The 13729-nt window shown below is 37.3% G+C and overlaps 2 protein-coding genes across 2 annotated transcripts; one reads left to right on the top strand and one right to left on the bottom strand.

Annotated features, from left to right (window-relative positions):
* Window positions 1-459: 459 nt before the first annotated feature.
* afmid (arylformamidase) lies at window positions 460-7086 on the bottom strand. Its single transcript, XM_031753461.2, has 11 exons — window positions 6789-7086; window positions 5592-5682; window positions 4805-4909; window positions 4664-4712; window positions 4495-4580; window positions 4310-4382; window positions 3997-4094; window positions 3797-3875; window positions 2189-2324; window positions 1657-1761; window positions 460-1342 (listed from the first exon to the last, which is right to left on the bottom strand). The coding sequence occupies exons 1-11, from the start codon at window positions 6813-6815 to the stop codon at window positions 1313-1315; spliced, it is 879 nt and encodes a 292-aa protein (XP_031609321.1). The 5' UTR covers window positions 6816-7086; the 3' UTR covers window positions 460-1312.
* A 1610-nt stretch (window positions 7087-8696) lies between these two features.
* Window positions 8697-13523, top strand: tk1 (thymidine kinase 1, soluble). Its single transcript, XM_031753429.2, has 7 exons — window positions 8697-8909; window positions 9073-9104; window positions 9513-9626; window positions 10203-10296; window positions 12067-12156; window positions 12437-12556; window positions 12896-13523. The coding sequence occupies exons 1-7, from the start codon at window positions 8838-8840 to the stop codon at window positions 13073-13075; spliced, it is 702 nt and encodes a 233-aa protein (XP_031609289.1). The 5' UTR covers window positions 8697-8837; the 3' UTR covers window positions 13076-13523.
* The last annotated feature ends 206 nt before the right edge of the window (window positions 13524-13729 follow it).

Raw genomic sequence — 13729 nt, 5'->3', positions numbered from 1 at the left:
CAGCTATGCGAAAAACATTTGCTGTAATCCTTAAACACTTTTGTTAAAGCCCTTGAATTAAAGCTGAAAGTCTGCACTTCAATCACTGCTTGAGTTAAAATCTATCACTATCCAAAAACTTATGGGCCAAACTGTACAGTAAAACTGTTGCTGGAACTGCCTTTAGAACAATAAAACAGAACTGATTAGTTGCCATTTATAGTTTTCAATATAAATTTTCAATTCAATTCAATTCAATTTTATTTATATAGCGCCAAATCACAACAAAAGTCGCCTCAAGGCGATGAATGAATGAAATATCTGTAATATTTTAAAATGGAATATTGCATTAGTTATACTGCATGAACATGTAATTGTTGTTTTCTAAGTATAGTAATGGATTTAGAGTCCCTCACCACCTTTGCACACTTGTATTCCAAGTTTAAATCATTTGCTAAACAAGAAAACAATAAACAAAGATAAATTTGACTGACAGCATTATCGCTTCTCAAATATAAATATTTACTGATTGTTCTCTTTATAAGTAACAATAAACAGAACACAGTGTACATAGTCATGTAAACAGTTTTGTCAGATGTTAGAGTAATGGCCATAAGTAGTGATGTGCATCAGTTTCAATTTAGTTGTATCTGCAATTTAAAATAAAGCCTGAATATTCAGATTCTTGAACTAGATTAAAATCAAATAAAAAGTGCAAAGACACATTATTTTCAGCAACAACATATTAAAGTTCCCTGGGTGACATATAAGCATTGTGGAAGTTATCATAAAAAGCTACATTCGGTTTCATTATTGTTGACCTAAACTCCTATTGTTGTCCAGCTCATGGAAAAAATACAATAAAAATTCACAAACCAGACAGACCCACCCACACACAAACACCGGAAATATACCAAAACTAACAATCGACTCTGCAAGGTATGAGACAGGACAAACATTTTGCACAATAGCTGTTAAGTAATCTGTTAAACCGAATCTAAAATTATAGTTTTACTACCACTGCCATTTTTATGTGACTTAGTTTTAGGCACACAATTCATAGCATGGTGGCTGAAACATACAAAGCTTAGGCCTTAAAAAGAAAAAAGGAAGCAGTAACTACAGTGAACAAGGTCATAAATAGTGAAACTAGACATCAAAACAATCCACGGCACCTCATTGACAAAGGATCCAAATGGACACAAAATGTAGATTTACCACAGTACAAATCTGAAACAATGCATATTTCAGTCAGTGTTGCTGCATGATGGCTCTGTTCAGAGGTGTTTGTTGATACCGAGGTATGTTGATATTAGATGATGGATAAAACACCTCAGCTCTTCCCCATCATCTTCAGGAGAAGCTACAAAGAAACCAGGAAATTAAGATGATGACAAAACGTATAGTCCATAAACATGTGCAGAAATTAGGTTCAAATCAACTACATTTGTTGAACATTTGATGGAAAGATAATCTACAAAGGCACTTTTTTGACTTGTAAACTTTTAGTCTTTTTAGTAAAAGAGCGGCTGAATGTTAGGAGGTGAAATTTGACTAGGCTATAAGTTAATACAGTATATTGATCTCATAAAGCTTTGAAAGACAGGGTGAGTGGTAAATAAAAGCACTGACATTCATAATCATTTTCAATAACTTTGGTTTTGTTTGCATATTTACCTTTGTTAGGTGATACTCTCCGTCAACCAGCTTCTCAATAATACTGAAGTGATCTGTATTTGCCACATCCTCCATGGTCACATTCAGTCCTGACGCCTCCAAAGTCTTAAAAGGAAATACAAGAGGTAGCAAGAAAAACGAGCAGATTTGCATAACATCGTATTTAGAAAGTATATTGATGTTTCCACCAACAAAAGACACACAAAAAAGCTTGACCCCATGTTTCCGAGTCAAGTCATAATGCTTGTGATTTCCATCTTAAAAGACTGTGGCTTGTTGGGTGGAGACACCAAATCACCACAAGGCCAGGAGATGATTTAACAGAACATTTTAGGAATACATCATATGTTGTTTACAAGAACAATGACAAGCATTTCCTAGTTTGAATTTAGATTTTTTGGAGCTTTTCTTATATTGCAAATTGAATACGAGCTCGAATTGAAAATTGGACAAAACAAGCAATGGAGCAAAGAAAAGGCACAACAGCTAAATCATTTATCTTGAATGCTTCTTCTCAAACATGGGTACTGACTTTGTAAAATTCCTCAGACTGCTTGCGAAACTCTGGCGAGTCGTTCTCAGCAACAGCCACAACAATCTGACAGCTGGAGGAGGAGAGTTTGAGCTGAGGGACCAGCTTGCTGGGGCTGTTCCTAACTGCCACCTCCCTGCAAACAGCAGACACCCGGGAGACAGAGGAATGAGGCACTGACTGGCACCACAGGCCAACAGAGGACACACAGATGCACACCAGGACATTTACACGCACAGTTTCTCCATTGTGATGAGCATCACGACATTCGTTCACACAATGCTCTTTACGTCACACGCATTGGCACTTGGAGCCAAATGCAAATGGATTACTGCAGGAGTCCTTAAACTCATTTGGACAATGACAAATGAGTTTAAGGACTTTTTAGATTTACACATTGAGAAGGAAGACAAATGTGCACATCAACCAACCTCAGCTACCAAGCTTGAGAAAGTAGGATAATTAAATCGGGAAATTGCATAAAGTGTTTGCAAGTTGTGAAAGTCTAATTACTTTTTAAACCCAACTTCAGTTGGTAAACAATGGGATTACACCACTAAGCTTCCAAGGCAACCTCCTCCAAACATTCAGGTGTGTTAGCACCAATTAATGTAGCCTCAAGTAGAGAAGCAGGCTAGATCTGGTAACTTATTTCTAACTACACCCCCTCTGTTTTTAAACACTGCCAAGGAGGTTAAGTGATCGGTTTGGTTTGTGTGTTAGAAAGAAATTTTCCTAAAACAGTAAGAAAAATCTTAACAGAAGTGGGGTTTAGCCAAACTTCAAGTGACTCAGTTTTGCAGTTTATCCTGATCCGGCTCTGGATCCAGGAATTTCTGATAGGATTATTACATAAAACACAAGACAACAAAGAAGTTAAATAAAAATTTGGAGACATCATATGAACGTTCTCTAGAACATACTCTTATTATGTCTGCAGCACATGTAGTAGAGTAGGACAGCTTAAGAGGTAGGTTGCTAGCTAATTTTGAAAGGTTAAACTGTAACACCATAATCTTCCTCTTATTCATAGAATCCAGCTTACTTTATCCATATATGTAAATATTATGATACTAGTTAATAACCAAATTTTAAAGGGCTTTGAGGCCTTAAGCGCTCATAATAAACAATAAATTGGGCAAAACTGGTGAATTTGGGCTTTATCAGGGCATATTAACTTAGATGTTTTTTTTGGTATAATAACCAACTGGAATGTAACTTCAACATTAAAGGGAAAAAATAATTCCCAGTAATTCCCAGTGATCCAGAATTAGATCTGGATCATTTCCCCTTTCAATGGACAATGTTGCTGGGAATACATCTGCTGGACCACCAACAACACTACAGTCCAAGACAGTGCTTCAACAGATGTTCAGTTGAGAGTATACTATGATACCACATTGCCGCATCAGCCTCATTCATTTATTAATTTTTTGAAACCCACCCTGTTTAAGTATAACTACTGTTACCAAGCACAGGGTTGATGTCCACATTGGTGTTTCTAAATTCAAATAACTGTAAAAAGTGAGTTGCAAACACGATGGGGATGGTGCATGTAGTTGTACTAAAGAAGCTCTCCCACAGTCTGTAGTGTGGTGAGGCACCTACTCTGTCATCTTCAAAGGCTCATTGACGTAGGTGGACAAGATGGGCAGCAGGTCATAGATGCCACTCACAAGAAAAGCACCTAAAACACAATCAGAAAACCAAACTGTATCATGTTTTAACCTCCTATTTTGTTAATACTAAATTACTTCTGCCTCATTATATTACTGATTACATGTCCCGTTTCAACTGGCAGCCTTCACCTTTAATCTGGGGAGTGATGCTGTACTGGGACCAGTCAGTTGAGAGGACCATTGCAGCCAGGTGTGCCCCAGCAGAGTGGCCACACAGGTACAGACCACTGAGTGAATCATCAGAATGACACAGTGCATTTACAGCAGAGACAGTGACATTTTAGTCAGCTGCAAATAGAATTTCATTAGATTGGGAGGCTTTAAGATGACATCCTTCAAGCCTGATGATGATGAGCTTTCACATTCTTCATCATCAGGTTTAAAGAACTAAAGAAAGAAAGAAATACAATACAATACAAATATAAAAAACAAGCAATGCTACCTGATGTGAGAATACTGCTGAATGACAGACACAATACTCCTGCGAACTTGTGATACCATCAGGTCCATGTTACCTGAAAAGAAAGGCCACAGCAAGGAGCTGACATTTTTCAGTTCATATTCTGAAATCATCCTTTTTCACCTGAGAGAACGGAAACAATACTGTCAAAAATGGAAAGGCTCTACCTTTGGGGGCAATGTCGTAACCGACTGCAACCACCACTACACCTTTATCAACAAGCGGAACAGCCATGAACCCAGACTCCTCTTTGCTGTGTGACCACAAAACCCAAAATGAATGACCCAGAAATCTACTTATGGATGGAAATGTAGAGATTCCAGCAACAGCACAGACCTGAGAAACTGCCAGTAGCCTCCATGTATGTAAACAACAAGATGGACATCTGAAAGAGAGAGGAAGAGGCCTGTTAATGCTATACCAGCTTCCCTGTACTGGGAGGATAATAGTGTGTGGGGGAACCATGCATGTCTGTACCCAGAGAGTTGATGTTGGGTATATAGACGTCCAGTTTCTCTCCATCTCCCTCCCCATATGGCACATTGAGTAACGTTTGAGCCACACTACGGGCTTGCTCCGTACCTGAACAGCAGACAGCATTAGGTACAACGCCATGATTACAGATACAAAGAGATCAAATGCATGTTTGCTGACAAATTAATTAGAAATCATTCTGAGCAGTGCTGCATATTTTCATATCAGTAGACTGTTTTCTGTTTAAAGAAAAACATTTTACCACTTGAATTAAAAACATTTATCAAAAATGAAAACAGGCAAAACTGGTGATTTCTATCAGGAAAAAGGTCACAGATCTAAGACTTATAGATCTAAAAAAAAATGCCCCAAATTTGTTTAAAGCTCTTTAAAACTACATGTATAATGACAGAGGGACTTATTAGCATTACTTATTCACTGATGTTTTGTTTTTAAAAAGTACTCACACTACATTAAAGATCCAAAATACGTAGTTTTATGAGTAATATGCACAGGTGTAGGATCTTGTAATCTGGCAGATTAAAGAGTAAGTCTTAGAGTAAGTCATTAAGCACTGTGAGTGTTTTTATAAATGCTGCACAATGAAAAAAAATGTGGCTTCTCTGTCAGAATGTGTGTCAAGGCTTCAAAGTAAGGCACAAATAATCGACCCGGACACAGATTTCCCCGAGTATCCGACATTGGCACGACACCTGTGTTCCTGCTGCCCTGCCTGTTCGCCACAGCCGGGTTTCACAGTCGTGCGTATCCAGCTTCACAACAAACCCACCTTCCTTTAAAGCCTTCACGTGGGCTTTGATCACGTCGTCGGCCGACATCCTGCGGGACCACCTGGTGGGGGAATACTGCCTCTCGAGCTCCTGCAAGACAGAGAAACTCCTGAGAGCTGCGCGGCCATGAAAGAAGAGACACCAACCACCACCAGCCGGCGACCAGCGACGTAAATACGGTGAACAGCGCCCCCCGCTGCCGCAATTACACCGCTGCTTTGGTGCTTATATTACTCCAAGTTCTTTTTATTGTTATCAGAATGGTGAGTCATGTGATATAGTTGACGAAAACATGAAAAAAAATATTTGGAAGGTGAAATAGCTGCGTGAAATTACACCAGGGCTGCTAAAAAAAAAGAAAGAAAAAAAATTATACTGAAAAATATTATTAAATTCACACTGCAGGAACTGTCCACTACAGTTAGACTGTGTATTTTGAGCCACTTTATCTGACAATTACTTAAAAAAAACTTTTACAAACTGTAGTAGTGTACCTGTTTTTCTGATTTATTTTGCTTTGTTGAATTTATTAAGCTTTTAGTAAGTAAGTAAAATGTATTTATATAGCACTTTTTAAGACAGATTCTATTACAAAGTGCTTTACAGGGAATATAAAGACATATCAGACACACCAACTTTATAGAGGCACTTCATCACATTATATTCAGCTTTTTATACATATTTCTGTTGTAGTTTATTTACATTTTTATCATTCTTTATTACACTATTTAACAGAATTCTTTTTATTTTAATATTTTACCTTATTGAACTATTTTGTTGTGTGACTGTGTATTTATTTTTATTGCTCTGTTCTTTTTTATTAGACTATGTTGTTGTGGGTTGTGTTTGAGTTTTGGCAGCGATATCGCAGTAATTTCCCAACTTTAGGGATCAATAAAGCATATCTTATAATCCAAAGTACCAATATCCGGGTGTCTGCCCTCTGTGGGGGATTTAATTGCGCACTCCATTTTCTCATTACACGGAAGCTTAAAAAATAATAGCAGAAAAATATGTCTTATAGGTTTTATATTACTGCCCAAGTCTGTTGTTTCAGTAAGCCAGGTAATTTTGCAGACGGTTCCTAACTCAATCCTGTGCAGGGTGGGTGATCTCTTCTTGTTTTCACACTGAATTAAGACTGGACTAATCCTAATAACACAGAAAAACAAAAATCATAAAAATTAAGCTCTTACCTCTTTCTTCATCTCTGTCCAGTGCATCTTTTTCTCCTGTGGTGTTTAAAGTCGTCGCTGGCTGATGAATACAGAAGGCGTGCTGTCAACTGTGGACTGAACTTCAGACTGACCCTCAGTTTAGAAAAATAAATAAATCAGCCATGCCTGTTGTGGACGTGGTCGGCTATAGTTCAGAAATGTTTAACCCGAACATGTCAGACAGGTAGTGGGAGAGGCTTCAAACCGTATTGTTTACTTTACAAAAATGGGAAGTAACGGTTGCTAAAAGCTACATTTTCTTTATTTATATCTAGTTCCGGGATTTGATCAAACATGTGACCTAATGCACAGCTATACAGGAAGTACAGCTTTACAAACAGTGCAGTTAACACTAATGTAATGTAGAATAAACCTACACTACAAGGAGTCATAGGACAAGTAATAGCATAAACTATAAATTATTCAAAAAAGCTGACAAAACAAGGAAAACAGAGGGTAGCTGGAATCTATTTACCACAGTCATTTGGATGAGCCATGGGGCAGCTGATGGAAAATACAGACTGTGCATTGAATGAAAATTGGATGTTTAGTAAATTAAACCTAAATAGATATTAAACAAAATGAAACATGAAAATTTTTTTTTATAGTTAACAGTGGTGAGGTTATTTCTTGAAGAATACAGATACATACATATACATATACATATACATACAGATGAATAGCATGTAAATACTGTGGGTCTTTAACCTTGTGAATAAATACTTACTAATACTGGCTAAAATAAGTAAACATAGGCCCACTGTTTTGTTTCATAAACACCAAAGATAATAATTACTAAACTCCATATACATATCATTGTTTTAATAAAATGGATGAAGACAAAAAAAAAACAAGCTTTGTTATAAGGTGGTGCTTAAATTATGCTCAGTTGTTACTAAGGAGCCAAACTTTGTCAAGAAAATATACAATATAAAACCATGGGTCCATCCTGATACAAGGCATACATCCACATTCTGGACCTATCTGAATCTCTCAGCAGACAAACGAAGCAGCATTTTCCCAATCCATTTCCATTTTTCTTCTATTGTCCAATTAAGATGAGCCTATGCAAACCGTAGCTTCAGTTTCCTGCTCTTAGATGAAACAGGGTTGCCCGGGTGTTTGTCTCCTGTTGCTGTAGCGCATCTGCTTCAAGCTTCCACATGTTGTTCATTCAGAGATGCTTTTCTGCACACATTGGTTGCAACGAGTGGTTATTTGAGTTGTATTTCCTATTAGCTTGAAGCTGTCTGTCCATTGTCCTCTGACATCAACAAGGCATTTTGACCCAGAGAACTGCCATTCAGTGGATATTTTCTCATTTTTGAACTATCAAGTAAAAAATCCCACTAGGCCAGCAGTTTCTGAAACACTCATGATCACCTTTCTTTGAACTTCAGCAGGTTGTCTTGACCACCTTGCTTCCATGATTAGATACTTGTGCAAACAATCAGTTGAACAGGTGTACTTAATAAACTGACCAGCCAGTGTATATTACAGTGAATTGTTATCAAGTGGCCCTGCAATTATATCAAACGAGTAAAATTACCCCCATGCATCTACAGTAGATACTCCTGACATGTTAATGCATAAAATATATGAAACAAAACCTTTTGCTTTTATACTTAACATGCAAACATTACTTATATTATTTTACGTAAGCGCAGAGGGGTTTTACTTTACAAATATTAACATAAAACTGTAAATTATTAAAGAAAATATGCGCTTTTAGCCTAAAAAAGAGAGTTTTTCTTTAGCCCTCCATTTTTTAGGGTAACGAAACACCCCTCTTGGCTCTGATTGGTCAATAGTGGCAGACATGAGCCGTTGAGCCTGTTTGGTGCAAAAGATATCACATGACTCTCTGCTGATTGGTGGAACTGTGGATAAATTCGCCGACAACTGCCGGCGCGGGAGATTCAATTTCTTGTTTCCTGACTACTTTACCATTTTGTAGATAGCAGCGGTTGTAATTACCTGTTTTTTGTGTCTTTTATTGTTTTATTACTAAGTTATTGTGTATTTTAAATGAACATGGACTGCGTAGATTTTCCAAGAGTCCTACCGAACTCACCGAGGAAAGCCCGGGGACAAATTCAGGTAGGTGTCTACAACAAAAATCACCCTCAGGTTAATTAAGAAAATATAAATACTTTAAACGGTGCATACCTGTGGTGATAAATACTGTTAGCTGTTTATCTAAAGGGTAAGAGTAGTCACCGGCTTTCACGTCCTGACATCGGCTCTTTGTTGTCGTTTGCAGGTCATCTTTGGACCGATGTTTTCAGGCAAAAGGTGAGTTCTTCACTTATAAACCTATAAAGAAAGCATTTTTAGAGGCGTTAATTAGCCTTTTTTTTTTACTTGTCCAACGTGTAAAATTATGTTAAAACAAACTATATCAAGATTTTCCGCCCAAACCGAAACAGCCCGCCAAATTCTGCATTGTTTATCCGGCTCCCATTCATAAAAACAGTTCATGTTACTGTACAGCGTGCAGTTGATACACATTAATACAGCATATGGTACATTTTAACAACCTGTGCACTGATTTTTGCACTATTTTCATACTAATCATGTTACGTAGCATTCATTACCGCGCTTACGTGTGTGTGTGAGAAGGCCTGCACTATAGTTTTATGTCCATGTAGAAAATAAACATCCGGCTTTAACTGATGTATGCAAACTTTATTTACTCTGCAGCACTGAACTGATGAGAAGAGTGCGCCGTTTCCAGATAGCCCAGTACAACTGCCTGGTGATCAAATATGCCAAAGATACACGGTACTCCGACGCGGGCATGGCCACTCATGACAAGTAAGCCTCGTTTTTTCTGTTTACTTTGTTGTTTAGCTGAGCTGTTCATCTCCACAGAAATACCCTCTGGTTTTCATAATAGGAGGAAGAGGAGACATTAGCCCTATGCAGTCTTGCTTAGTAGTTCATTTTTAATTTGTGCACAGCTGCATGCAATTTTCCGACAAGTACACCTTAGGCTGGAAGTGCTCTCCTTGGACACATTAGTCCTTAACAATAATTTTGTTGTTATACAGCAGAGGTAGAACACCTGAAAGCATAATCCTACTGATTGTCTTCATATAATTATGAACATCAAACAAATGCAGCACTTAAGTAATTCTCTAAAAGATGAGTTTTAATAACAATAGAGGAGAATCTGCATTTGCTGCTTCCTTTTACCTTAATCCAAGTTATGACACGTTAGCACCAGCTGACCTCTAGTGGTGAGACTTCTTAGATGTGCATTTTCTTGTGGAGGAGTTAAGTGTGCAAATGGATTGTGTAAATATTTCAGCAGGTCAGTCACAGCGAATGCAATGACTGTGCAAGTCATCTGTCTGAAGTTAAGTTCCTTCTCTCTGGTACATCTTTTAGAAGCACAATGGAAGCTGTACCAGCAAATTGTCTGAGGGATGTGCGGCCTCTGGCACTGCGAGCTTGTGTGATTGGAATCGATGAAGGACAATTTGTAAGTCTATATATTTACATTTTACATTTACCCCATTGTTTTTTGTTGTTTTTTTCCCTCCTTTTTTGAAAAAATCCTATACTGCTACCTTTCTGACTTTAAAATAAAGTCCTTGTTTTTTATTAGATATTTTGATAGACATTTACTTTGTTTTTATTTAGTTTTTCCATTTTAATTAATATATTGGTTTTATTCATTTTTTTTGTTTTGGTTTCTTACACTCTTAAATTTTTAATAACAATTGTGCTATTTTTTTTTTAAATTTTCTCTAGCCTTATTTTTAGTTATTGTTATGTTTTTTCAGCCTTTTTCTTAAAATTTGGGGTTTAAAATATTTCTTTAATGTAATTTCTGAATTTCATTTGATGTGATCTTATTCTAAACTTACATTTTAGCTTATTTTTAATTTATTTAAAATTGGTCATCACTGCATCACTGCAAAGTAACATTTTGTTACTTTGTCAGCCATCTGAAGAATTACAGTTGGACTAGCCTGTAGTGATGGTAAATTCGATTCTTTTTACTGAATCGAGTTTTAATGAGTCACTCACCAAAGTGAATCGGCTTTCTTGAGTCATTTGAGTCACTGAGTCAGTTGACTAAAGAGTGCAAAAATGTATATTTTCACTCAAACTTAATTTGTTTCTCTTTTAATGTAAATCCTACTGCTAAGATGAATGAAAGAAAGAAAGAAAGAAAACTATTTTTTTAGAGCAAAAAAGAGCAAAAAAAATTCTAAAGGGAACATTTATTTATTTTTATTTTATTTTATTGGTATTTTCCTTAAATGTGTCAAATATATCTAATCTAAATGTCCACTGAGCTGTGAGCCAGGGGGCGGTAAAGCGCCTTAACATTGGTTGCCAACCAAGAAGAAGAAGCTGTGAGCCAGGAGGGAGGGGGTGAGTGAGTGATTCGTAACAGGAAGGGAGGGGGTGAGTGAGTCAGTGATTCGTTCAACTCGTTTGAGCTGTGAGCCAGGAGGGAGGGGGTTAGTGAGTGAGTGATTCGTTCAACTCGTTTGAGCTGTGAGCCAGGAGGGAGGGGGTTAGTGAGTCCTGAGTGATTCGCTTATGCTATGATTCAGCACAGCAAGGGAGGGGGTGAGTAACTCAAATGTGCTGTTAGCATGCTAGCTGAGTGATGCTACTGTGAACCGAGGAGCTATTGTCTTGATGTGAGCTTCTACTCAGGGTTTTTTCTTCCAGTTCAGAGCAGAAATGTTTTTGTTAAGAAACTGGCTGTTGTTTTTTCCCCCACAATTTTAATTATAAGATAGATATATTTCTACTAATGGAATTTTACTCAGTTGTATATAGCATTTGTACTCTATTTTTATCTCATTGTATATTTTATTCTATTTTATTCTACTGTATATAGTATTTTATTTTATTCTATTCTGTACATTTGTGTACTGTATTTATTCTTATTTTATTTTATTCTAATTTTTGCTTCATAACTTTTGCACTGTCCACTTCCTGCTGTGACAAAACAAATTTCCCACATGTGGGACTAATAAAGGTTATCTTATCTTATCTTATCTTATCTTATCTTATCTAACAGCAACAGGGATGAGTCGGTGAGTCAGTTGCGCTTGTGAATCATGATTCATGAGTCAGTAAAGTGATTCTCGAGTATTGAACGATTCGTTCACGAATCGAACATCACTACTAGCCTGAATGACCAGTGCTAAAAAAATTATTTGACTTAATAGTTTTTTACTTCCGTAGAGAGCTTCATTAAATACTCTTTGCTTCCTTCATGTTGCAGTTCCCAGATGCTGTGGAGTTTTGTGAGGAGATGGCTAATTTGGGGAAGACAATCATTGTAGCTGCCTTAGATGGAACCTTCCAGAGAAAGGTGAGTAGTGTCCACATGTCAGTGTGATACAGGTAGACTGTGGCTGCTGCAGGGCAACGCTGAGCACCACTCTGGGAAAAGGGGGTAACAAAATGTCCCAGATGATGAACATTTTTAAGGAAACGCTGAATAATCTGCAGGAGCAGCACTGATGCAGACGGCTCAATGCGCTCATTATTCCACACTACATTGTGTCTATTCTTTTCTTCTAATGCAATTATACCTCTGTTCATTCAGTGATATTGACTGTGCTTTTCTGCTGTCCTGCACATTCTTGTAGCCGTTTGGAAACATCCTGAACCTTGTTCCTCTGGCGGAGAGTGTAGTGAAGCTCCACGCTGTCTGCATGCAGTGTTTCAAAGAAGCTGCCTACACCAAGAGGATAGGAGCTGAAAAGGAGGTGAGGAGGCATAACTAAGGCTGTGATAAAAGAACTCTTCAAAGGGTGGTGATGAGACAGACTTGGTGTCTGTATGCAGTAAATATATTAAAAACATAAAAGAAGTGTTCACTTATATTTAATTAGTGATTCTGGATTGAACTGGAACTAACTCTTCTTTGATGAGCATGATGCTGATGGCTTCAAACAAATGAAAATATGCCATAAAAAATCCAGTGATATAAGATAATGAGAATTTTTCCTACCATTTCCTGTATTTTCTCCAGCGCTTTAAAGTTGGAGATGGAGAGTCTGCAATAAATCTGTTGTATACTTATCAAGTCTTGTCTGTTTTTATAGGTGGAAGTGATTGGTGGAGCAGACAAATATCAGGCGGTGTGCAGAAAGTGTTACGGAGGTCTGATGGTTGGCAAAGAAAACAGTTCTCCCTTCAGGAACGAAACTCCACAAAATGCCCTCATAGGAAAACTCGTGGACAGCGGTGTTCCCAGGAAGCTCTTCTCCTCTCTACATCTCTGAAGACGAAACAAAGACTTGGTGCAAAAGCTGAGAAATTTAATCAAGTGTGTGTGTGTGTGTGTGTGTTTGGGAATGGAAGCAGATTGCAGAGTAAATGGGTTTTTATCTGAAATAACAACTGAATCTTTAATTATTAGTATGTCTGCTAAAGAATTTAATCAAATCAGATTATTTGGTTTGTATTTGGTGTCTATTTGATATATATATATATTATTTACTTGAAGCACTTAATAACCTTGAATCTAAGTAAACAACCTGCTGTCATAGAATCCAGTGTTGTGGTGATATCTGTAACATTTGTTTAGGTTGCTTTTGACATCTTTAACTGTAGCATTAGTAAATGTAAGGTGTTTAACAAATGTATTGACATTCACAAGGCCATACTGAATGGAAACACAGACTCAAAGTTTTACTATGTATTGTCAGTAAAATGTGTGGTTAAACTCGTTGCCATTTCTGAGGAATTCTTTGCTTTTAAAATGTAAATGTTTAGTGCATACTGTGATATGTAATTAAATACACTCACAAGCATCTGAGGCCTAAAATAACCTGTTTAAATCCTGGCAGACTCAAAGGCTGTGCTGTGAGCTGTTATGTTGGAATGGGAAAGTACAGCATATCCTCTGCAAACTATATTAAACTTGTACTACTGCA

Source organism: Oreochromis aureus, linkage group 6, assembly GCF_013358895.1.
Source record: "Oreochromis aureus strain Israel breed Guangdong linkage group 6, ZZ_aureus, whole genome shotgun sequence".
NCBI lineage: Eukaryota > Metazoa > Chordata > Actinopteri > Cichliformes > Cichlidae > Oreochromis > Oreochromis aureus.
Note: the sequence above shows the minus strand (reverse complement) of the source record. Positions and strands in the feature narration are given on the sequence as shown.

Excerpts from the sequence above, each read along its gene's own strand:
- afmid (XM_031753461.2), bottom strand. The coding sequence starts at position 6,815 with ATGCACTGGACAGAGATGAAGAAAGAG. Across the intron at positions 4,713-4,804 it reads ACCCAACATCAACTCTCTGG|ATGTCCATCTTGTTGTTTAC; the intron begins GTACAGACATGC and ends TCTCTCTTTCAG. Across the intron at positions 4,581-4,663 it reads GGCTACTGGCAGTTTCTCAG|CAAAGAGGAGTCTGGGTTCA; the intron begins GTCTGTGCTGTT and ends GTGGTCACACAG.
- tk1 (XM_031753429.2), top strand. The coding sequence starts at position 8,838 with ATGAACATGGACTGCGTAGATTTTCCAAGAGTCCTACCGAACTCACCG. Across the intron at positions 8,910-9,072 it reads AAGCCCGGGGACAAATTCAG|GTCATCTTTGGACCGATGTT; the intron begins GTAGGTGTCTAC and ends TGTCGTTTGCAG. Across the intron at positions 10,297-12,066 it reads GAATCGATGAAGGACAATTT|TTCCCAGATGCTGTGGAGTT; the intron begins GTAAGTCTATAT and ends TTCATGTTGCAG.